General features: G+C 42.1%; 2 protein-coding genes across 3 annotated transcripts; one reads left to right on the forward strand and one right to left on the reverse strand.

Moving 5' to 3' along the window:
• Positions 1–1411: 1411 nt before the first annotated feature.
• On the reverse strand, positions 1412–12238 carry tmod2 (tropomodulin 2). Of its 2 annotated transcripts, none has more exons than XM_057019095.1 (10): positions 12099–12238; positions 8057–8263; positions 7452–7608; positions 5094–5216; positions 4808–4882; positions 4584–4714; positions 4362–4469; positions 4139–4282; positions 3665–3809; positions 1412–3161 (listed from the first exon to the last, which is right to left on the reverse strand). In XM_057019095.1, exons 2-10 carry the CDS (start codon positions 8180–8182, stop codon positions 3130–3132), a joined length of 1041 nt encoding a protein of 346 aa, XP_056875075.1. In that variant the 5' UTR covers positions 8183–8263; positions 12099–12238; the 3' UTR covers positions 1412–3129. The 2 variants fall into 2 exon arrangements, with proteins under 2 accessions (XP_056875075.1, XP_056875083.1); XM_057019103.1 differs by having other exon boundaries at positions 8057–8245; positions 12099–12232.
• A 1390-nt stretch (positions 12239–13628) lies between these two features.
• Positions 13629–20712, forward strand: leo1 (LEO1 homolog, Paf1/RNA polymerase II complex component). The gene is made up of 14 exons (XM_057019083.1): positions 13629–13828; positions 14357–14505; positions 14847–15136; positions 15599–15870; positions 16694–16798; positions 16923–17020; positions 17158–17306; positions 17643–17727; positions 17830–17924; positions 18007–18141; positions 18822–18957; positions 19852–20044; positions 20123–20220; positions 20478–20712. Exons 1-14 carry the CDS (start codon positions 13708–13710, stop codon positions 20589–20591), a joined length of 2040 nt encoding a protein of 679 aa, XP_056875063.1. The 5' UTR covers positions 13629–13707; the 3' UTR covers positions 20592–20712.
• Positions 20713–24715: the final 4003 nt, after the last annotated feature.

Genomic DNA, 24715 nt, shown 5'->3' on the forward strand with positions numbered 1-24715 from the left:
GAGTCAAGCGTTTGGCTGCAGGTGAGCACGCCTGCTGGAGAACAATGTCCAGTCCAGGAAAGCTGGTCGCAAGGTGAAAGAACAGTATGAAGCCACTTCAGAGATAAAAGCGCCAGTGCAAACATTCTTGGAGGAGATGCAAAGTTCACATCTGTAAATAATATAAAAAACATCTGTTCTCCAGCTCGTTCCAAGTTGACAGTTTCAGTGTTCAGAGACTTTTCTTATGTAACTAAATGGAGTTCATATTTCTGTCGATATCAGCCTACAAATGCTCTAAACGCTGTTACCAGTGTTACAGGGGAGCGGCGTGCATGTATCTGATCAGATGGATGGTGCTTACATAAGCACAGCCATCATTTTACTGACTGACTGAGTCCTTTTCTTGTTCTTGGGCTTTTTAAAATAAATTCCATATGTTTTTTTTCTATTGAAGAAATGTGAACAAACACTTCTCTGTACTCTCATGCTGTGGAACGCCTGGAGTCTCACACACCCCTACACACACACACTCCTCACGGGTGAACTTCACTGACAACAGCTCACCGCTGCACAGGAGGGATGGAGTCATATTTATTACATCATCTCTCTGGCATGTGCCTGCAATCAGAGGAGCTGGAGCCGATTAAGGAGTGTAGGTCTACATGTACACACACACCAACAAATTCTGCCAGGCAATCTTTTAAAAAAGAGTCTGAGAACAAGAAAAGGCCACACACAGTTTTAATATATGTTTTAAGCAGTTTATTATAGTGTCAGAAACACTGAAGCAGGATATTGGTCAACCACTTTGGTCTGAAACCGCTGGTTATCATCACGGTCCTGGGAATAAGCCTGTAACTTTGGGAATCCTCTATCATCTCTATTCCATGAGATCAACACTATAATTTGTCTCACACTTTTGGCATCAAATGGAAAATGTGACTCACGCTGCTGAATTTCAGGGTCTAATTAAAGCAAATAGCAACGGAGGCTCACAGGAATGCTTAGAAAAGGCTTTTTTGATTGTAAAGGCTCGTGTGGTTTCCACCGTTGTCTCCGTGTTCCACGCTCTTGTTCAATAAATCAAGTCAGTCGTGACTTTCTCATCTTCTCCCTTTCACCTCTGGCCTGATTTTGCAACCAGCTGCTATCAGAGTAAATCAGACTCAAAACCATGAGATCCGCTTCTGGGAACAAGAGAACCTGCTTCAGAAAGAGCAGTGTAACTCCAGTATGGAAGCAATTACATTACTAAATGTCTAATTTCAGATAACATTTCAAAATAAATGTCCAAGTACACAATTAACTACCAGGAGCCTTTTAAAATGAACAGTATAAACTCAGTAAAGGCTCATTACCCTTATCGTCAATATCGTAAGCATTAGCATGGTTTTCTTGGAGTATAAGAAAGGAGATGTAAAGGAGCGAGTCCAGGAAGTATGTAAAAACATTTATTATTGAAGATGTTTGTTTTATAGTCAGCAGTGCGTTTCACCAGTCATGTGGTTTCATAACAGTACAAGTTTCTAATGTTGAATATACACCCGGGCTTTCATTCACGGTACAAAACAAATCATTTAGATACCCACAGAAGTGTGTGTGAGTGAGTGTGTGCACTCTGAGATGGCATTTTACAATCAACATACACACATACAGTATTAAGAGTCATAGGATCACAATCAAAAGAAGAGAGGCGGTTTCTCACTTTAGCAAAGCGTCGTGTTAAAAAACAAAACAGAGGAAGGTTAAGAAACATCAGCCACTACGGTCGTGGCTGCACACTGAATGAAAACGTGCAGGTATTATCCCGGGAATGTGAGGGTGTTATAGCAACATTTTTGGTTGACAGATCTCTAATGAGTGATGCCGTGATTTATTCTTCAATTACATAAAACTCGACAAGAAGCCCCTGAATTTGCCTTGTTTTTGTCGAGCAGGTTAGATTAGCGAGTGTTATCACCCGTTACTGTGCATGATACAGGAGGCGCTACCGTTGAGGGTGTTTCTGTCTCGGAGACGTTTCACAAGCAGACAAAACCTGAGAATTGTCACACCGCCGCTTGGCTAACTCTTCACTGCAATGCTCAACATTTATGGTCCAGGAGCCATAAAATAAACTGCAAATGCATGTCTGCAAAATCATTAATCCCCACACCGATCTGCCAATTCGTACTGCGGGGAAACCACACTGTTCTGAACTAGTATCAACACAAACTGTGAAATCTGTCACTGATAAACGCAGCTTTCCGTCTGAGTCTTTGGCATGGTTGAAGATTTGAGAAACCTGGAGCCTTGAGCAGACATCTACATCATAACCTGTGAAACCGACTTCAAAATAAGAGCTGATGTGTTCCTCTTAATGATGTTGAAATCCATAATAGGACAGAGCTTGACTTGACAGTACATTTATATGTGGGCTGTTTGTTGGCTGAATATTCACAGATGCGTTGATCTGATCAATAACTTTGAAAAGAATTAGCTCAATCCTCGATTTCTCTAGGTTTGCGTATCACCGGGTCCAATTTACAAGCTTCAGACACCATTTTTAAAAATAAGTTTCTCCGACTTTTACTTGGGAGTATTTGGTTTGGAACGTACATCCTGGAAAATGAGGGCTGAGGGTTTTTTTTGTAAAATGACCCAATCTTTAAAAATAGAATTGGTGTGGTGTCTCTGAGGAGCTACTCTTCCGGGAAGCTTCTGACGTGCACTGCAGCCGTGCCTGTTGAAAAGAAAAGGATAACAGGTAGACTGGTGACTTATCTTAGTCAGATGAGCTTTTTGTTGCAACCACTCGTGATGACATCATCACCTATAAATGACCACTTCAACACAGGTAGCAAGCGGGAAGTTGTTCACGTTACCTTTGTGGGGATTACAGTATAAAATAAGATGAAATGTCTAAAACTAATCAGATATACACCTTCAAAAACATAAACAATATATAAACATGTGTATGGGAGCGGGCAGTTCCAGTTATTTCCCTTCTTCTCTGACGTATTTTCTCCTTGAGCGCGCCTTGCCCCACAGTTTGGCACAAGACTAGAGTTTCCACACAGTGAGATGAGAGCCGGACATTGGCCGAAGTTATTCCGCATGATGAGATGATGCAACAAAGTCAGCTGGGAAACGTAACGGCGTCCGTCCCTACAGGTCCCCTTCCACTCGCCTCCTGCGGACTGGAGAGGAAAAGCAGCATGAAAAATGGACCAAAGCCTTCATTCCATCCCCCTCCCCCCCGAGGAGGAGGTGGTTCGACTGCAAACATGCAGCACACACACCTCCACAGGCCTGTTAGTCTGTCATGACAACACCCAGTGAGTTACCGCGAGCTGCCCGGTCCATTTAGACCCAGGTCGCAGCATCACGTCTGAATAGAAACAAGTGCCATGTCATTCTCAACCGTGTCAGTCTCCAAACTATTAATGCAGTGACTGCTGCATCCACACACACACACACACACACACACCAACCCATGCAGCACACCTGTACCACTGCATCTCTGACAGGGCAAGGAGCTAAAAGAGAGAGGAGGGCATCAATATGGACCGTATTCTTACAAACAACAACAAAAACTGAGATCTGGTGCTGGAACTGTTGCACTTCGCTGTGAAGTAAAGACAGCGTGATGGGAAACTCCCCGCACAGCTTTTGAAACCCTAAAGTCAGATTGTTGTCATACCAAGGTCGTTGTTCTTGGTGATAGCGGCAGCAGCTCTGGCGCGAGGTCCTTGCTGGGTGAAGTGGTATCCGAATTTGATGATGCTGTGGTTTTCTTCCAACATTTTAGCTATCTCCATCTCTACAGTGGTGCCCAGCTGCTGCCTCTAAATGATAAAAAAAACATAAAACAGAGGCGACTTGTAAAATTCCATTCTTTCATTTAGGTTTGTAACAGATAATAGTGGGTTTTTATTTCCAACATACCAAAAACCCAGCCAGGGTAGCTTTGTTATGTACAGCAGAGCAGCAACTTCTTTGTGAAGCCAATCATAAGACGTTTCTAATTACAAATTCCTTGCGTTCTAACTACAGTGTCATTACCTCTATCTCGAGGGACATTCTACTCACTTATGAACCAGAGTTCACACAACTTTTCCTGATTGATTTATGAATACAAACCAAAAGACAATTCACACATTTCCGTCAACGTTACCTGGTTGTCTATCTTGATCTCCGTCAGAGTGTCGTTGTCTCGCAGTGCATCAACCAAAGCCTGAACTCCTGCACCAGTGACGAAGTTGGATTCCAAGTTCAAACTCTGCAACGTGTTGTTGGCCCGCAGCATGTCACTGAAGGCCTGGAATAAGACACGAGGAGGCAGGCTATAGAAGACGCTCATTTTTACAGTGAGTGGTTCAAAAGCCGCTCTGTCTCACCACAGCCACGGGATCATTACTCCGCGTTGCTGCCATGCTGAACTTTTTCACATGTGTGTTCTTCTCCATGGCTTTTGCAATGTCCTTTAGTGTGGGAATTGGAATGTTCTGGGGGGGGAAGCAATGGTTAAAGTTTCCACAGCAGCAGATGTAACTCTCCTTGTGTGGTGGGCATCTGTTTGTAGTTACGGCTGTGTGGGTGGATCTGGGACTTTTGTGCACCTTAATGTTGTTGATGTTGACCTCTGTTAAGGAGCTATCGTTGCTTTTTATTCTCTGCAGAGTTTCTTCCACGTTTGTCGGATTAGGAGGTTCGTCAAACACTGGGACCATCTTCTCCCCTTTGATCACGTCTACGAACAAACAGGTGGAATTCAGGTGGAGTGTGTGTGTGTGTGATATTCACATCAGGCGGGAGTCATTGAAATCAGCTTATGCCGACTTACTGTTGTAGCCTTCTTTAGCTGAGGACCCATCGTATGTCTCTCTGCTAGTGACCAGAGAGTGGACGCCGAGGATAGCTGCAAACATTAATACAGCACTGAGCTGGTGTCCGCTCCAGTTCAAATATTCACCAGTAGGCGAGTGAATGCAAACCCGAGCCGTGGGAAACAGTGTCAGAGTGAAAGGAGCCTTGTGTTTGTCAACCACAGAAAAGGCTCAACAGAGCCACGATTATCTACAACACACACCAGTGGAAAAGGTTACATTTGGGATTTTTCCCGCTCTTACCTGCGATGTCACACAGCTCCGTATTTGTGGCACTGGACAATGCTTCTTCTAGCTCTGGATCAAGGGTCGTGACCTCCTCCTGGCGCAGGTCCATAGGTTTCTGCTTAGGAACAAATATTTTACCTGAGGACAAAAAAAGGATAGGATTTGAGATCTTACACAACCTGTTTCCAAAATAGTGAAACTCATTAGTGTTTGTTTGTTAGTGCTCAGTCAGACTTTGCCATTGATCGGATATAAGAAATGTAATAAATATGTGTACACGCAGGTAAAAATAACACCATCTGGTCTATTTGTACAACAAATAAGGAATGGATGTTATATGGTTATAGACTGGAATGATAATGGTGCATTTGGGGTTTGTTTACACAGGTTATTGTGAATTTGTGGTAGTTTTTGTTCTTTTACAGGGATACAACATATTTTATTTAATGTGCAGTATTTCTACATTTAGATTAGACCGAGGTTGTTCTCCAAGTTATAAATATTTAATTTCTTTACACAACATTCACCAACCAACATCTGATGTCAGTGCACAATTATCTGAAAACTATTGTATTACCATGGCAACCCATCTAAGTTAGAAATAGAAAAATAAGGCTTGGAACGATCAATGAAGCCGAATTTAAACTGTACTGCTGGGGCAGCAAACCCAAAACTGCACCACTAAATGCGTCTCAATGCTTGTCTGTGTAAACAGAAACACCCATAAAGAGGCCCACCCTCTGCCCCCACCCTCACTCAAGCACACCCAGGCAACTTGTTCAAACTGGTCCCTAGTGGGGGGTTCTGGCACTTCCTGAAAGCCAGTGAGCAGTGAATAGTCAGAAAGCAACATCCGGTGTCAGTGACATTTAGCCCCACCAAAGCACAACGAGGAGGGGGCCAAAGTCCTCTCATTGGAACGCTGCACACATTCAGGACTAAAGGAGGGCGATATGCATTTTCTGGGGGAAAAATAGCAACCCAAACTATGTTTGAAGATCTGTGTTAAAAAAAAAGGCGAGTCAATAAATGTCATTACAACTGTCGTATCATGATCCGTACCAGCGCCTCCTTTAAAGGCTCCATTGGGAAACACCTAAAACTGAGCACACGTGAAAGTTTAAAAGTGGTTTGGAGCACAGGCGGGCTTTGTGTTACTGAATTCTCATTGTTACAGCCACACCCGCCACTGTAGCAGAAACAAACTTGGGCTTCTCAGAACACAATGCAAGGGTGACCCAGATTGGTCCAATTACTCTAACAATACGTCCCTTTGCTCAGAAACCGGTTCTCCTTTCCTCCAACCACTGACAACAACCTTAAGAATGACGGACAAACAGCAGAGCAGACGTAAATGAAAATGATGCCGTGGTTGCCATGGCATTTAAGCGGGGTGTTTTTCCTCTGAAATTACTGAGGAGAGATTCACATACTCGTGAGGACATTATTCATCAGCAGGGGGTGGAAATAACAAGGGGTTGGATCAGCTACATTCCACTGAGCTACCACTGTGATTTGAGTTTTTCCATGTTGTCACAGGGTGTGTACACAAACACGCGCACACGTGCACGCACGCAGGAAGGCTATTTTCTAGCTGGCCAGAAAACATGTGCTTCTTCTTTCAGTAAGAACATTAACATCCCTGCAGATCCAAAATTAAATATATAACAATAATGTGAATTTTTACACTCATTCTTTGGGAGTAAAACTGGCCGTGTCCCTGGTGACAGCAGAAATATCTTCCATGCTGTTTGCTTCATTTCAACAGGAGGAGCTAAAGCTACAAGCTAGCAAAACTGACCAAACCAGGCCTTCCTGTAGTGATGTGTGTGACAGCCCTAATTTCTCCGAACCCTAATGTTCTGCCTTGTGGAACGTAAATGTCTGACTTTTCTCTCTTAATGACGTAGTGAGACAAGACTACCACAGGTATGTTTAAAAACCAGTTTGAAGAAAACTGGTCTCTCTTCTGACAATCGTCTTGTTTCAGTTTTGTCAGCGATTTCAATACCATTTAAATGAGTCACGGCTGACAAAGTGCACACTGAAATCACGGATTTACAGTGCTTCCTGTAAATATACATCTACCTTTAATCTTAACTGGGCTTCCATTTTCAACTCCCCATAACTTCATTCCTCTAGTGAAAACATGCCTTCTGTTACGTGCTGTACAGCACACATGAATTAATAACACTTATCCAGACAGCAGAGGCACAATTACTGACAGGAGACTCGATAAAAGGTAATTAACTGTGAGTGTTTGTCAATGTTTAAGTTGAAGGATACAGATCATTAAGCAAATAAATTTGCTTCCACTAAACTTATTTGGCCTGGAATTTAATCGACTATGAAAATTAGTGGATGAACACAAACCTTTTTTCTCTCCGGTGAAGGGAACTACATCGTCCCTGTCTTTATAGTCCATGGCTTCCTTCTCCAGGTATTTAAGGAGACTTTCCCTGTTGAAGTTTCCTGTTGGGTTTTTTGTTGTCTGGTCCTTCTGACGGAGACCCGCCGGGAGGAGAGCATTCTGACGAAAAAAGAAACTAATGGTTATCAATGCGTGAAGATGTGTTTCATATAATGCATTCATGCAGGAACAGATCTAAAATACATATCTAATAGTTTGTCTGACTTTTTTTCCCTCTACTGCCTTTGTGTACTGCTCATGTTTCATGTAATGATAACACCCTATTACAGTGCTTCCTGTGAGCTTTTCCTGTTTGGTATCATGTACAGTCATTTGTTACACTCCATTAAGATGGAAAAGCACACCCAAAACACTGGAGGCTAAAAGCACTTGAGAGAAAACTACTTCTTTGATTAACTTCTGGAATTTGTACCTTCAAAGAATCAGCCTGAAACTAGAAAATATGTTGTCAAGATTCTAGGGGCTCATGAATGCATGTAACACATTGTGACAGTTCTCCTATAAACTTTTTTTACTCCTGGAGCTCCTCCAGTCCTGTCATCCTGACCTCAGGGTCCATCTCTTCGAGGGCTGTCTCCAGCTGTTTCAGTTCCTCTGCCGACAGTTTGTTGAGGATTTCATCTTCATCGATGTCCTTGTACTTGCCCAGGTCCTTCTTGTACGATAGTGCCATTGTGCCAGCTATAACGGAGAAGACCACAGCCAAGTGTTCTCGTGTCCGGCTCGATGCTACAGGCTAGACGGAGGAGGAAACCTGATGAAAATCCGTACACATTAGAAAATAAAATTGGCATTTTAAGCTAAGTAAAAGAGAACTACATTCAGTTCAACTCTTAAACCTAAACCCAACCCTCAACACCTTTAAGGCTTTGAGGACTAGCTAAAAAAAGGCATCACTTTGTGTGTAATGTCTTTTCAGGTTCTCAGACTCTAGCAATTTTGTATTAATAAAGCGTAAAGCCTTGAGCTAATAATAGGAAACAAGACTTCAGTTGAATGAATGAGTTACACGCTGGTTTTGCATCCAGTCAAGCAATATGAAAAGAGTTCCTGCTCCCACGCCACAGTCTGAACACACAATGACCTCATCATTTCCACTTTCCCTGCAGGACCCCACAGATGTTCCAGTCCTAATCACTTCAAGAAAAAAAGAAAAAGAAAAACACGGTTCCCCTCATGCTATTCACACAAAGCTTTCTACTACTAAGAAAAGATCTGTGTTTATGTAAATACAGAATATACAGTATTTACATGGAAAAATACTGCATCAATCTCAGAGCTTCATGTCAGCATAATCCTGGGTAATCCTGCTTTTGCAGAGAAATAATGTAATGCCGTTCCCTCTGAGTGATTCCTCCAGTTCCAGGAAACTCCAAGCGTGTGCACCGGAGTACATGAAGCTTTTCTGAAATGTCAACATTAATGTATTTAATTACAACCTATAAATCCAATAATCCCTTTAAAAATAACAGCCAATGCTGTTAAACCTAATGTTCCATTACGAAAAGATATTACCACATCGAGCTGGAAGGAAAGCGAGCCGGGCGATGCTGCAAGTGCTGAGGAGGGGCTGTCTAACGTACGGTTGTGCATTATCATGTGACTGTTATTGCAACATCCTCGTCACTGATATATCTGAAAAACAATCGCTGTCAACAAATGACAGGATATTTAAAGAGGACATGCCTTATCTTTACTGTGATTACAGAAGAAAACCTCTATCACAGAATATTAAAAGCATATGTACGTGCACATGGAGGCCTAAAGAACAGGAAGGAGAAATCGAAAGCATAGAAATGCTCAATCCCGTGACGATAGAAAAGCCTCCAGGTCATATTCTCATGAGGTCATTAGACGTCCTTGCTCTGATGTTTACAGAACACTTTATTTTTTAGAATCAGCGCCAAGACGTCCAATCACAAGAAAAACACATGACCGCTTTACTGTGAGTCTGAGTCCAGCCTACGTGTCCCCCTCCCTCCCATAATTTAATTCTGATGGCCTCAGCAAAAGAAATTTCATCTACGAGTTCACCTCGGAGGCTACGACTGCTGGAGACGGAGAAAAGGGGGGATGAAAAATCATTCAAATACATTACGTGAACTTTGATTTTTCATTTCCAAATCTGCTCAATCTAATCAGTTCGGTGTGCGATCAAGAAACGCACTATCTGCAGGATTTGGGAGAAGACCCCTGCCTGGAATAGGCTTTAAGTCGCACATATGCTAATCTGCTTAAGAAAAGACCAGTTCAAAATAATTCCATATTATCCTACTTTCTAAAAAACACTTCACACATATTCATCACGCTTTAAACTGCAGTATTTCGTTTCCAGTTCTTCAAAACCCGGGGTGGACAGTGGTTGTGTTAGAAGAGGGCAGATATGCTGAGAGGATCCATTAGTCCCCTCTCAATGATCCTTTCTCCTTCTCTGCTAATCCTTCAAGACAACAGATGGCTCCCGGCCAATAATGCAGCAAACCTGTCTGCGCTCAGGTTCCACTTTCCTGCTCTGACCCGGTCAAGTTAGGACGGGTTACTGTCATGGACAACAGTGGAAAACAACAGCATTCCCTCTATGTTTGCTCCAACATGCAATAAACATCGTGACGTTCCCTGCAATCAGATCTGCTCAGCAATTTTAAAGATAAGAGTATGGAGATACAATCAAAGCCTGAGCTGTTGCTTCAGCAAGCGGGACACATTCCCTGGGATGTTGACATGGCCAAAAGCCTTGTCATCTCTTGGAGCACTCGCACTAGCAGCACCCAATGCCAGAAGCTCTCAGTTCATTCATCTCTCCAGCTGGAGGAGGTCCTCTGTTACCATGTGAAAAACCACTCTTCCATCGCTCCATGCTGTTTGGTCTTTTATTTTAACAATACACTCGCTTCTTGAATAAAATGCCAGGCTGTCAATTTGATTAAGTGGGAGTCATCGGACTTCCATTCCAATCCATTAGGTGCCATCAGATCAGTTTCCCAATTAGTGGCACAAGGTTTTCTACACAATGCTGTGCAAGTCACGCAGTATCTGATACCATTACAGATCTGTGTGTCATAAATATCGTGCATGCAAAACGTATTTAGCTTACGTCTATCTGAACAGGTGTTATTATTTTATTATATTATCTAGCAGGTATTATGTAATGCACTGCAGGGTAAATAACCATTGGTGTAATACCACAGGTATGTTCTAAAGGCAGCGTTTACACTCCTCTTTCTCACAGGACAAATATGGAAGTGTTGTGACTTACAACTCACCCTTGAAAAGGAAGCCTCAGCAGTAATAAAATTAATAAATAACACTGCCCACAACAGCTATACTTAGAAGGACCTTGCTCTCCTACACACAGGACAGCAGTCGACACTTCCTCCTCCCACCCGCTTGCCTACATGTGTCGATATCTCTTCAACATTTTTAATTTAGCTGGCCTGTTGTGTCAGCATGTAGCTGCACATACCAGTCACAGTTCATCATTGGAAAGGAGGAGCGATGAAAACGGGCGGCCTGGTTTTCAACTGGGAGAATAATCAAGACAGATTGTTCCCTGCAGCTGAAACTATACACTTGGCCTATGCAGGTTAAACATCCCCTATCAGGGAGCTTGTTTACCTGCAATACTGCACTGCTGCAGCAGGCAGTATCACCAGAGAAGTCATGTCAGCAGACTACACAACGCTCCAACAAGTTCTGCATTAAGGAGGGACTCCCAGCCTTCAGGCTTACACCATTTCAGACATAGTCTTTAAAGCCTGCCACACCCTTCATTCAGCACTGAGCCCTTACCAACTGCATTTGTTAAAATATTGAAAAACTCTCTGAAATAGAGGGTGTCAGCATGTAAAGACAAATGTAAACATACCGTGACCAGTAAAGAAGTAGCATCATTAAAACCACACCCTTTCCCTCGCCAACTTACTGGTGGGAACAATCTACCAAAATATGTATTCTCGATGACAACAGAACGTCAGTCTACGCTAACAGATTAATTTAATAAACCTCTAATGGCATTAATGATTTCATCATAGTAAGATCCACATTTCCTATTATCAATGATCGACAGATAAGATTACGTCACTCCTTGTACACGTAAACTATCATTTACGCGAAGTTGAACATGGGACAACCGAAGTGCCAGCTGATCATTTACTCTAATTACTTGAAATGATCGAGATGTTAATGGTAGTTATTAAATGACATTTGTCGTGGGTGATACAGGCTTGTCTTGTTTCGCGGTGCAAGTTGTTGAAAGAGTTTCATCCATCTCTTGTGGACATACGTGGAAACACCTTAACCAAGTTGCGCTCGGCGTGTTTGTGGTGACCAGCATTTGTTTATGACCTGCAGCAACACAACGTGGCTACGGCCAGCTCACACGGTTTGTGACAGCGTGAAAAGTCCGCCCTATCAAGATTTGTCTGAGGCAGTCACGTTAACTCCATGTGAAACAGCTAGAAAGGAATGTAGCAGCTAACATGCTAACCTCTGCAGTTGGCTCAAGCGACTAGCTCTTTTGCTAATAGTTCGTCTGGCGCGTTCGCTGTATTGACATATTCTTTCCAAAAAGACACAGGCGTGTTACTCACCTGAGGTTAATGCGTCCCAAGAAATCTGTGAGTAGTGCCGGCCAGTGTTTCCAGTGTATACGATGTCTCCAGTTTTCGGTGTCTCACTCTGTCCAAGGGCGGTAACACAGGAAGACAGTCACAGAGTTCGACAAGTGACGTCAGGCTCAGCCAATAGAAAGAGAGCTTGTCAACCCTCAACCAATCAGGTAACATGTCCCGCCTTTTTCTATATTAACCAATCAAATGAGGGAGAGTGAAAACCGGAAAAGATTAAATAAAATGGAACATATTTAGGAAAACAAAACACAAAACATGGTTTTAATTAACTGGATCCGTTGAATATATTAGGGTAATTGCATCAGTGTTTTTATTGAAATGGGATTTGCTTAAATTGCAAAGGATTGAGCAAAATAGCCATCAATCTATATTTGAACTAGTAACTAAACTAATAATAACCACGAAAATTTTGTATCTCCATGTTGTTTACTCAGTTACTTTACACTATCAAGCAAAACAAAAGAAGCAGGGGGAAAAACATCCATGCATCTATGAAATGCAAACTTTGTTCAAGGGATGTCAGATTTATGTATTTACGCAACCCAGAGACTGCTTTACTATTATTTTTTATAAATAAGGTTTACACCAGTTTTGCTGCTATTTTTCATTGTGTATTGTGCAGGTAAGATTTAGAGTACATCGTGTAAATGACTTACCATTAAAGCCTGCTATTTTAGAGATAAAGGGGTAAACTGTAGCTAATTAAGGAATTAATTAAATATAACTTATGTAGTTGATGACTCAGAAACAGGTGCCAGACAATAAAACATTGTCACAAGTTAGCTTATAAGACAGACTTGAAGTATTTACATTGCTTAGTGAAAATGTGTAATAACCCAAAAAGTAAAAACATATTCCCACAATATGGTGTAACTAACAGCTGGCACAGAAATAGATTTGAAAATAAATTAGATAAATGTCCAATGCTGTTCTGGCCTTCAGCCAACTATTGCAGACGGATAACATGTATCTTTATTGCAGAATCTGCAAGTACTTCTTTTACTGCTGCTGTCTTAGAGTAGCCATATGTGAATTGTGTCTGCTTGTTTATAGGCAGTAAAACGGAAAATATTAAAGATATAAATCATTGGTGTCAAAAGTAGTGTTTTATGTTTCAGATACACAAGCTGCAGACAGAACTGGGGGGGGGGGGGTCACTCAGAGCGCAGACCTCCCCCAAGCAGGCCATTTTTCTACATATTGTGACTTACACCCATAGTATAGTTTATACGTAGTGATATAAGATTACATAACAAAGTTGGTTGCGTTATGATCAAAGACCCTTGGTTTGAATATCGAAGGTCCCTCTGGAATCCGGAACATCAAATGTAATCAGCTCTTCTTACTAATTAGTACTTCATTGGCACATTGTCAACATTTTTTGAAAATGTTATTAAATGTGATTAAAGTCCGTTGATAACTTTTCGGGTTATTTTGTTCACAGTCAGACGGACATAAACTCCAGGGGTCACAACCTCGTCGTCGGCGGTGACGAGTCACCAATGGTAATGCTGGTGTCTACTGCCATCGTGTGGTAAAACAATGTACTACAACCACACGGTGCCTCATTATGAACCAGGAAGTCGAATTTTCTACTTCCGGCGTGACACCCTTTCAGGACAGTTTGGAAGACATGGCGGACATGGACGAGTTGTTTGGTAGTGATGGAGACAGCGACAACGATCAACGAGGTAATGATCATTTTATTTCTTATAATAATGCTTACGGAGTAAGCGGTTATCTAATTACACAGATTTTCCTGGTGCAGATCAATTTTGGTTGGTTTTCACGGACGTTTCTACTTGCATTTCTGGAAACTCTGGTTTATGGTTTTTGTTTGCCATTTCCCGGGTTATTTTGCATGGTTGGTGTCACGTAAAACCACATTTTACCGTAACAATCGTGCTGAAGTGGCAGTTGTGTAATGATTATTGAAACAACCGGCAAATGACTATGCAGCGCAGACCTCAATCCGGTTCATTTTTTCATTGCTTCTGTAATCTGGAGAGTGTATTTGCCATAGGTTATATGCCCACATTAATAAATGCAAAGGTACTATAATCAAACACAACTTTAAAGAACGTAATTGAACTGATCACCGATGCTTTACTCTGTTTTCCACCTACAGTACTGGATGGGGTGTCTTTAGTGATGTCTCATATTGCTGCTGTATGAGCTCTTCTGTCTGATAGAAAACGGCCTTTTTTATTATGTTTCAGAGACTGGCTCTGGATCTGGATCAGACTCGGAGCAGGAGAGACCCCGATCTGCCAGTAATGCCTCAGGCAGTGGCAGTGGCAGTGAGAGAGACCAAGATGATGAGGATGAAGAAGATGACCATGAGGCAGGAAATGCCAGTATGAATAAGGTGTGTGTTTTTTGTCTGCCTAATGAAAAAAAACTGCAGTGGTGTTGCTGTGTCCAAGAGTCAATCAGCAGAAACCCATAACAATTTCTCCCAATTAAATATTTACTATAAACTTTTAAGCTGTAGTAAGTTCTGTTCCAGTCCTTTGCACAAATATTAATGATTGCTATTAACGGCGATTCTTTGTCTTGACAAACTGCCAGTCTGAAAATTGTGGCTCTTCTATGCATTTGAGCAAATCTGTGTCAATAATTTCAATCTATTTACAGCAGGATGGATGACCACCATCCTAACATTAGCAGTGACCTCTCTCTATGTGGACCTTTTCCTCTACCTAATAGGAGCTGTTTGGAGATGACAGTGAGGACGAGCAACACAGTCAACACAGTGGCAGCGACCAGCACTCGGATCGTTCTGGAAACCATTCAGATGCCAGCATGCACTCGGATCAGGGGGACAACGACCACTCTGATGCAGAGCAGCATAGTGGATCAGAGCAAGGCCATCAAAATGAGGACGAAGATGACGAGGATGCGGGCCACCGGTCAGACGGTGGAAGCCCGGCTGGCAGCGGGGTCTCTGGAGTGGGCAGTGCTCGCTCTGACAGGGGCAGCGTGCGTTCGGACAGAAGGTACATGTTTCAAGATTTACATGGATGTTATTCCTGTGTAATATATAAGTGCTTCTTTCATTTGTCATCTCCCCATAAAGATTTCAGTTAACATTGTAGATTACGCTGTTGTGGCCATCTAGACCAACCAAATTAAACCCTATCTATAATGACGAACTGCAGAAAAGCAATTGAATGAACATATCAAGCAGTATTTATGCAGAACAAAATGAAGCATTGAAGCAATTACTACAATAATTGCTACCAAGTGTAACTATATTGCTATTAGAGCTATAGTGTTCCTGATGCTCTTTTCTATGCTTGTGAGAGACAGAATTTTACCTGATTACTCCTGCTTTAATAATAAAAAAAAAACTTTAATTTTTTGGAGTTTGGTAGAAAATCTACCATGTGCACTGTGATTCTTTCTCAGTAACTGAGCGACTTTGACCCTCATTGCACCTGTTTTTTGTTTTCCACTAGTGCACACAGTGACGCAGGGACCCCACAGTCTGGTCCAGGGACCCCACAGTCTGGTCCAGGGACCCCACAGTCTGGTCCAGGGACCCCGCAGTCTGGTCTGGGCACCCCTCATACTGACGGAGATGCCTCGGGCCAGGAAATCCAGTCAGATGATGAGAAGTGGGACGGAGGGGGTAAGAGCGACCAGTCAGAGGATGAGGAAGAGAAACGCCATTATTCTGATGAAGAAAGAGAGAACTCTGATGACGAGGGCCCCAGACACAGGAAGTCAGGTACTCCCAGGTTCCACTCCAGGATATTTTACAGCACCTGTATCATGGTTTACCCTACAGTGTTATTCTTGACGTGTTATGCCGCATTTCCACTGCTGTTATTGGCTGTACTCTACTCACGCTTTTGTGCTTTTCCACTGAGAAAAGTTACCTGTTACCTGGTGCTACTTTTTGGTATCTGCCCTTTCAGGGTTCCCAAAAAAGTAGGTTGGAATTTTCAAATACCGGTACTAAAAGGTGCTGTAGACACATTTCAGACGGTGATTGGTTTAGAGAATGATCAGTGCGTCATCAACGTTAGCCCCAAATGGAGTAAACGCAGCAGTGTAATCGCCTGCCTGCCATTTTTATAGTTAGGTATTTGTTGGAGTAATTTTCATTGTTCTTCTATTTTTTTGTTATAATAATGATAAAAAAGTGCACACAATGGTCATTTGACGAAGTCCAAACCTCTGCACTCTGTGTGCCAATTTGGTTTCTATCTGTATACCCACAAAATGGGCTCCACAAGATCCACAAGATCGGCTCCCAAAAGTGAGTAGATTAGAGCCAAAAGAGTCAGTGGAAAGGCAATTCTGTTGCTGTGGTTTCTTGTCCAGGGTGTCCCTTGACTCCCCAATCAATAAAGTCGTAGAAGATGGACGTTAGATATAACTGATGAGGATTCATGTGTAATGTAAACATTTTATCCTTTAGGACTGAAGTTCATCAAAGAACCCAGAAATAAGTTGTAGATTCAATTGTCAATTCTTTACCTCTTGTGCTTATATTTAATAATTTTTTATTATTACGATAAGAGATTTTTCAATCATTTCCTTTTCAGAGTCTACAAAGGGCAGTGACAGTGAAGATGATTTTCTCAGACAGAAATCCAAAACCAAAGTGGCCTCGGATTCAGATTCAGACAGTGACATTGGAAGAAAGAAAGGTGAAAAAGATTATTTGAAAGATTATTTTCTTCAAAGCACATCAAGATCAGCCATAATAGCATCTACATGTGAAGCATTAGGAGAGTTTTTATTGCACCTGTTTATTTCTATCTTGTTGAACAGCAAAGACACCAGCAGCAGCAGATGACCTGTTTGGAGAAGCTGATGACATATCTTCAGACAGCGATGCAGAGAAGCCTCCAACTCCAGGCCAGCCCCTGGTATCTCATTCAAGAGTTTCTAAATCTCATTTTCTAAGAGTCTCTTGCTAAGCCTCTCTGAGCTGATCCTTATTATTATGGGTCATTGAATCATGGTGTTGTGTCAAAGCTCTCTTCCGTCCTCTGCTTGTGTCCAGGATACTGAGGATGGGATGGAGGGGGAGCAGGCAGAAGAGGAGCCTGCACCTGAAACTCGCATCGAAGTCGAGATTCCAAAAGTTAGCACAGACCTCGGATCTGACCTTTATTTTGTCAAGCTTCCCAACTTCCTGTCTGTGGAGCCCAGGTCAGAACCACAGCATTGTTGATATCAGACTTAAATAAAGTTTTTATATTAGGATGTTTTTTCTGAATTGCTCCTCATAATTAACTAAAACCAAGCAACCAAATCAAAACAAGTGTGATGATGGGCAATTTTCCTGTCTACTGGCATTTAGAACTGTGAAATGAACCATTTATATGGTTTATATTTATATTTATATGTGGTGCACCATGATTGTAGGAGGCCATTACATCCTGAGTAGACAATGTGAGCAGTGAACCTTAGATAACTGTTCTGCAGCTAATTCTGGAAACCGTAGAACATTATTTTGATAGTCTTCATTTGAATCCTCCTTTACAGACCCTTCGATCCTCAGTACTATGAGGATGAATTCGAGGATGAAGAAATGTTGGATGAAGAAGGACGCACCAGGTTGAAACTGAAGGTATGCCTGTCTATGAGGATGAGCGCTCTAGGTTTTCTTTTTGAGCTGACATGTATTTTCTTGTCTGTACTTTCTTACTGACTGTCTTCTTTCCTGCTGCAGGTGGAAAATACGATTCGGTGGCGAGCCAAAAGGGATGAGGAGGGAAACGAAGCACGAGAGAGCAACGCCCGCATTGTCAAATGGTCTGATGGAAGGTGTGTGTTATCGGCTTGACAGTTTGTACACTGTAAACAAGATAAAGTGTTTTTATTTCTTTTAAATGAACTTTTTTCTCAGCATGTCCCTCCACCTGGGGAATGAAGTGTTTGACGTTTACAAAGCGCCTCTGCAGGGAGACCACAACCACCTGTTCATACGACAGGGTACTGGTCTGCAGGGACAGGCTGTCTTCAAAACCAAACTCACATTCAGGTAATACTGTAAAGTTAGCAGCTATATTTATTTTCAAATGCTTCAGGCTGTTTTTAGTTTCAGTTAACAACAATGGCAGCTTTGATTCAGGATCCATTCGCAAATGTGCTGTGCCGTAAGAGGGTAAGCTTCTTAGCGCCCGCGAGTCCACCTGGATGTTCTGCCTTCCCAGACCACATGAGTCGGGCAGGACACCAGCCAAAGCTGCTTTGTGCACAACAGAACTCGCTGCTCCCAGACGGGATATTTGTTCCGATTCAGCGTTATCAGAGTGGACTTTTGATGAGGATTAAGGCTCAATCTGCTTAGGGTACAAATGGATTGGGATTTTGTTTTTCTTTCAAAGCTGAGCTTTAGATGACATGACAAAAAGAAACATCCAAGCGAGATTGGTTTCACTTTTTCAGTTTGCAGAGCTGAAGCCCCTCGTAAAATCACCATCGAGCTCTAAAGCTCAGACTGTCTGAGTCCGAGCTTTAATGTTTCTATGTATTCTACATATAAACTGTAAGTTTACAGATGTAATAGGCTAGACAATATTTTTGTGTGTTTGTTACTAATAACAGAATATAAAAATCACAAATTAGACCTCAAACAGAAATAAATAAGTGTTCATGCAGTTAGTTGTGGTGTACATCTGTTAACTTTGAGCTCACATCAGTGGTCTTCTGAACTTCCAGGCCCCATTCTACAGACAGCGCCACCCACAGGAAGATGACCCTATCTCTGGCCGACCGCTGCTCCAAGACACAGAAGATCAGAATCCTTCCCATGGCCGGACGGGATCCCGAGTCGCATCGTAATGAAATGATCAAGGTGACGATCCGGTTCTGTCCATTTCTTCTGTTGGTTCTACAGCCTTTAGTTGCAACACAAATAAAAAAATAAGGGCTGCTTCTGGTCACGTCATGAAAAACATCATATCTCAGACAAAGGACAACATGTATGTGTATTACGTAACAAGATCAACTGCTGGCTAGTGGAAAGGAAACATTCTCAGTCAGCATGTCTACAGGGGGAACTGCTTATGTGTCAACTGTCAACACACCAAATGCTCTGTGTGGTACTGATGGTGTCACACACTTTCACTGACTTCAGCACTAACTTGCTAATGATTAGCAGCATAAAACTGGCCACATGTTCTTTAGAGTCAGGAGTATTGGAGCCTTCTGTTATTCTGCACGTTCTGTAACTTCCTGTAATCGGCTGTTGCAACTGGAAGCGTTTTGTTTTTGTCATGAGTTATCTTAATTATGATTGCGCCAACCTTATGATGACGATCCAACTTTGTTTTCTGGAAGCAAAAGTTAATTAGCTGATATGAATATAATAAACTTCAAGTTGGCAAACTGTTCTGAAAGAACATTACTTATCCAAAAATAGACCTATTCAATCAGACTAGAAGTTTTTCGGTTTAGTAGTAACCTCTGTGGTATCTGTCCAATCTCTTGTGTTACATCAGATTATAATGTGGCTAAAGCGGTGCAATTACTTGCCAGACTGGAATATATTCCTCTAAAATGATGTTGCAAGCATTGACTGTGGGTAAAGGCAGAATACCCAGAGATGATCTGTGCCGGCAACATGCAAACTTCACGTACACAGCCCCAAACCAGAATCGCCTCCCCAGCGTTTTTGCTATAAGACACACGTGCCACTGCACCACAGTGCCGCACCTGCTGTCACTCTGACTGCTGTCTGTTTCTGCAGAAAGAGGAGGAACGTCTGCGCGCTTCCATCCGCAGAGAGTCCCAGCAGAGGAGGATGAGGGAAAAACAACACCAGCGGGGCCTCAGCAGCAGCTACCTGGAGCCAGATCGGTATGATGATGAAGATGAGGGTGAGGAAGCTATCAGTCTGGCAGCCATCAAGAGCAAGTACAAAGGAGGTGGTGGCCTGAGAGGTGAGATAAAAACTTTTTCTCAGGGCTCATGAATTGAATAACTGTATTAATATTTTTTATTTATTCCTCTTAATGCAGAGGAGCGGGCGAGGATCTACTCATCAGACAGTGATGAAGGCTCAGATGATGACAAGGCTCAGAGGCTAATGAAAGCCAAGAAGCTGGACAGTGATGAGGTTGGTGTAATAACCTACTGGACAGACAGGGGGCAGTGTGATGTAGGACACTCTGGAGGCTAAAAAGCCAACTTTGTCCCATGTCTGCTTTAGGGGAGTACAAATTAAAGCCTGTCCAAAGTGTGTGTGTACTGCAAGTTTGTGAAATTGCCTTTATTATATAACAAAAAGAACTGGGAACATACTGTATGTCTGCTGCTGTCAGCAGAGCTGACACCTTATATCACAGTCCATTCTTCTCTGTTCTGTCTGTCCAGGAGGGTGAGGGATCAAGCAAGAGAAAGGCAGAAGGTGATGAGGAAATAGCCACCAAGAAAGCCAAAAAATATGTCATCAGTGACGAAGAGGAGGACGAAGACGATGACGAATAATTTTTTTTTAAAATCATTCCACTGTATTATCAGTGCTGTATCTGTATTTTGCTTCTGTGTATTTAGCTCTTTGTGAGTGAGTGAGTAAAAGTTGAGAATTAAAAAAACTTTGACTTATGTATTCTCAGGTGCCTAAAGACCTCTTTATTTTTCTTTTTTAAACATATTGATCTCTGCATATGAACTTCACTCTTGTGTGGTTCTGAAACCTTCCACTTTGCCTTGTTTCCAATCAAGGAAACAAAAGGTTGATTAGATATTTCCTTTTTTTATTTTTCATTTTTGTCTGGAGATAAAAGTTCCCAATGTTATCGCCTCCCTTTCAACACTTCCTCTCAACAAGGCATTATTACAAGTGTGTTTTTGATTTTTCAGTTCATGTGGACCCAAAAGTACCTTCAAGGAAAGAACTTGATATTTGGGAGACTAAACATTTTGTGCATCAAAACAAAGGTGAGGACAAATGAGAAAGCGTCATTTCCCTCTCGCTGTTTATACCAGTCATTCACAACATGATCTCTTCTATTTTAGGCTTCTAAATGTGTATTTACCGGTACATCAGTCACTGAAAAGCCTCAATTTCAAAATCAGCCAAACCTTATTTAATCATACAGCGTACTGCTGTAATGAATGTGATTATTAAACTAAACTTTTTAACGACTCTAACTACCAGGAAAAACTCTCCCAGCCCTCCACCTGGTTGAAAGTGGCTGGGGGTGTTTGACTTATTGTGATTTGATCCTTCCTGAGCCACATGGTGAGAAGGGAATGTGGACAACAAAGGTGCCTGGTTACTGATTCAAGTTCATCACCCAGAATGACGCACACATATTTAACCGTTCCCAGCGATGGCTGACAACCCTCCTATCAGGCCTTTCCAGAGAAAACCAGTTATAGCCATACTTGGAATGACATATCACTGGTTAAACAAAAGGTTGGTGATTAAGCCAGGGTTATGTGCATGGTTATAATACATGCGCACGCATTCACACAGATTTGACGTGAATGGCTTTCTCTTCTACGTTTTTTACAGGACTTCTGGAAGGGTTTTATCAGGACATGAGTTCATAAGTACCAACTCATAATGTAACGTTTGTTTTGAATAAGGTTGTTGTGCAACTAAGCCACTTGCTGCTGAAGGCAAGTTGTACCCAGTGATCCTTGCTTTATTTTTTAATCACTTACATGGTCTGTTGATGCATTTGTGTTCGTGTGCTTGCTTAGCCTCTGCATCGCTCATAGTACAGTCAACTATGGCTCTTCAGATATTCACAGCTATATATAGTCCAGTTAATATTGGATGCTGTATCATGTATACAGTTTATTGTCTTGAAAAGAGTAGGTGTCATCAGTAGGGGTGTGCTGCACTATCTCAGACTGCAGTGGTTATGTAAACCCAATTCCACACAGCAGTGGGAAAAGGGGATGGGAGGCAGTGTTACACTCGGTCAGAATGGACTGATGGCAGCTGTGTCTAAGGGGAGGGCTGGAGCATTCACCCCCCACCCCCCACCCCTTCCTTTCTCTTTCAAAATCACTTCTACTCACTGTCTTCATCACTTAAGTTCCTGTGACCTGGTCTTCCCCGTGAGCAGCACAAGCCTCTAATGTCACATTTCTGCTGAAATGGCTGGAAAAATAGAGGATTTTGGTTGCTTCGGCCTTTCATGCTGTTTACATACAGCCATGAACGCGTGTGTCATTCAGGGGTAATTTGGCCATGGTTATGTCACTCTGGCCTGAGGGCCACTATCAGGTCAGACGCCCCTCTGTTATAACCAAACACTCTTTCTTGTCTGCAGTAGTTGAGCCCAGTATGCATTTTATCTCTGTGTTACTGTATTTTGACTGGTTATTGTTTAAGGTTGGTCTTCAGGTGATGCACAACAATGCAGCTCCAGCAAAATGCAACGCAGACTTTAATGTACTGCCAAACAACAAAATAGTTGTAACACGGGTGAAGATTAATGCAGAAGAAGAAGAGAACAGCAAACAAAGCCCACAAACTAGTTACTACCAAAACATTAGGTGACAAGTGGAACCTGAGACCCTTTCTAAAGGCAGGGGAGATCCTTTTCATACACTTATTTTAATATGTACCACTTTGGACTGAATGTGTCCTGTGTTCATCTTTACTCGGTGCCTGTATTTATTGTAATATCTGTATTTTAGATTTCAGTAAAATTCACAGCTTTTTGTTCCAGAGAAAGTAAGTATAAACATTACTGTAGTTCTTCTAACATTAACTGCAACCAAACTTTTACACCGGATTTTCCCTTGGTGTCCTTTACTCTTTACTCTGTGGCCAGTCCCCCTGCTGGTACTTATATAAGAGCTAATAAATAAAATAGAAACACAATACTCTTCCCCCTGCAGGACATGCACACAAGAGGCTGCAGCCTAGAACCTTTGCGTTTGTGCACTGGCAGGTGTGTATTGTGGCTTCATGCAAAAACAGCTGTAACAATTACATTTCCCCCCCTTCTGACCTTAAGAATGTGGGTCAGCCTGTTCTGCCAAAATTGCGAGGCTTAATCTGTAAACAATAGGTTACCTTCAGTGGTGATCTGCTCTCCACACAGATTACACATGAGGGGAAGAAGTGAGCACCTGTGGCACAAACCCACTTCCTAGCTACGTTAATTATTGTAACTATATGCACCATAAACAGCCACACAGAGGCTACATTTACCGATGTCATTCTTTTACAGTGCAGAAGTAAACAAACTGGATTCAGTATTATAGTATTATTTAAGTGTATGAAAGTGACATAAGGGAAAATGTATTGAATTTTGTCTTCCACACAGATACTTACTTTAGTTATAGCTATGAGATAAGGTTTGCTGAGCTGTGATCAGCACAAGGGCAGAAAAACCTAGTTTAGGAGAAGAACTAAACAAGAACCAGAAGTAAACCCCAAAAAACTAAACAGAACGAGACATATTTTTATGGTATTCTATCTCAATGTGCACAACAGTACTTCTGCTCCTCTGAAGTCTTGGAATACTTCTTCCATTTATGGTTGCATTGTTGATGCTACCGTGGACGTTGGACTGCACTCACTAGAATATTTGGCTGCTTTACTTGGGATGAGATGGGAACATAACATACTGTATATTTGGCACCAAAAACAGTTAAAAAGCCTCGACAGCACAATGTATGCAGGCAGAGACGACTAGAACACCAACAGTGGTATGGATCTGCTGCCCTTTGCACTAGTGTCTGATTTATAACCCTTTTAATCTACATAACAGGTTAGAGGCACTATGTGTGAATATCCCTCCGGCCAGTGTATTTACAAAGCGTATATATAAGACCTTTTTTACACTCACTGTATTCAATACATATGTTCCATGCATGCACATATGGCTCCAAGTTTGTCTAAGCTGATTGTGACAATGAAGACCCTCCAGTTGTAACAGATCTAGAACCAGTGCTGATGCAAGAAGGGTTCAATTGTTTTAAAAATGTTGGTTCAGTGGGAACATTAGCTGTTGGTGAGGACTGAGGGGATAAAAGGGAAAAGTGGATAGGTTCTGCTAAACATGGGATGTTTTGAAAATAGACCAACTGGGAGGTCAAAAATGGCTCTAAAAGAAGGAGATGATGGTTGCATGGGACAGGGAAGAAAAAAGGTCGTGAGGTCAGGTGTGGTCCAAGAATCTGCCCAGTCTCCAAAGAGATGAGATATTTCAGAAGGCAGTGTGACTCAAAGCGTGCCAGAATCTAACCTTCAGTTATCTAACCAGCCACCTAATGGCAACTCAAACTCTCTGCATCCTACCACCCACAGTGTGATCAGTCAATGTTAAATTCATCCTGATGATTATGTGGAAAGTAATTGTCTTAGCAGGTTTTTCCCTGGGAAGCTCCATCAGATATTTTGCTGTAGACAAAACTAATCTAGTGTTTTATTTATTAAATGTGATGCCTCAGTAAGTGAGCATATTGTCTTCCACTTCCCCTGATCCTCTTAGTACAGTCACACCACATTCAACTGAGGGGGTCTACAGTATTCTCCTCAGTCACAACAGGGCAACATGACTGGGCACTCTTTTTATTAATTTATTTTGGTGATTGATGATGTGCCCTCTTGTCTGTCGTCTCTCTGGAGTCCGCAGTTA

Source organism: Takifugu flavidus, chromosome 2 (assembly GCF_003711565.1).
Source record: "Takifugu flavidus isolate HTHZ2018 chromosome 2, ASM371156v2, whole genome shotgun sequence".
Lineage (NCBI taxonomy): Eukaryota > Metazoa > Chordata > Actinopteri > Tetraodontiformes > Tetraodontidae > Takifugu > Takifugu flavidus.

Coding starts and splice junctions, on each gene's coding strand:
- tmod2 (XM_057019095.1), bottom strand. CDS start 8,182: ATGGCACTATCGTACAAGAAGGACCTGGGCAAGTACAAGGACATCGAT. Junction 5,217..7,451: donor CTTCACCGGAGAGAAAAAAG/GTTTGTGTTCAT, acceptor TTTTGTCCTCAG/GTAAAATATTTGTTCCTAAG. Junction 4,470..4,583: donor TCAACATCAACAACATTAAG/GTGCACAAAAGT, acceptor TTCCCCCCCCAG/AACATTCCAATTCCCACACT.
- leo1 (XM_057019083.1), top strand. CDS start 13,708: ATGAACCAGGAAGTCGAATTTTCTACTTCCGGCGTGACACCCTTTCAG. Junction 14,506..14,846: donor GAAATGCCAGTATGAATAAG/GTGTGTGTTTTT, acceptor TCTACCTAATAG/GAGCTGTTTGGAGATGACAG. Junction 17,021..17,157: donor CAACTCCAGGCCAGCCCCTG/GTATCTCATTCA, acceptor GCTTGTGTCCAG/GATACTGAGGATGGGATGGA.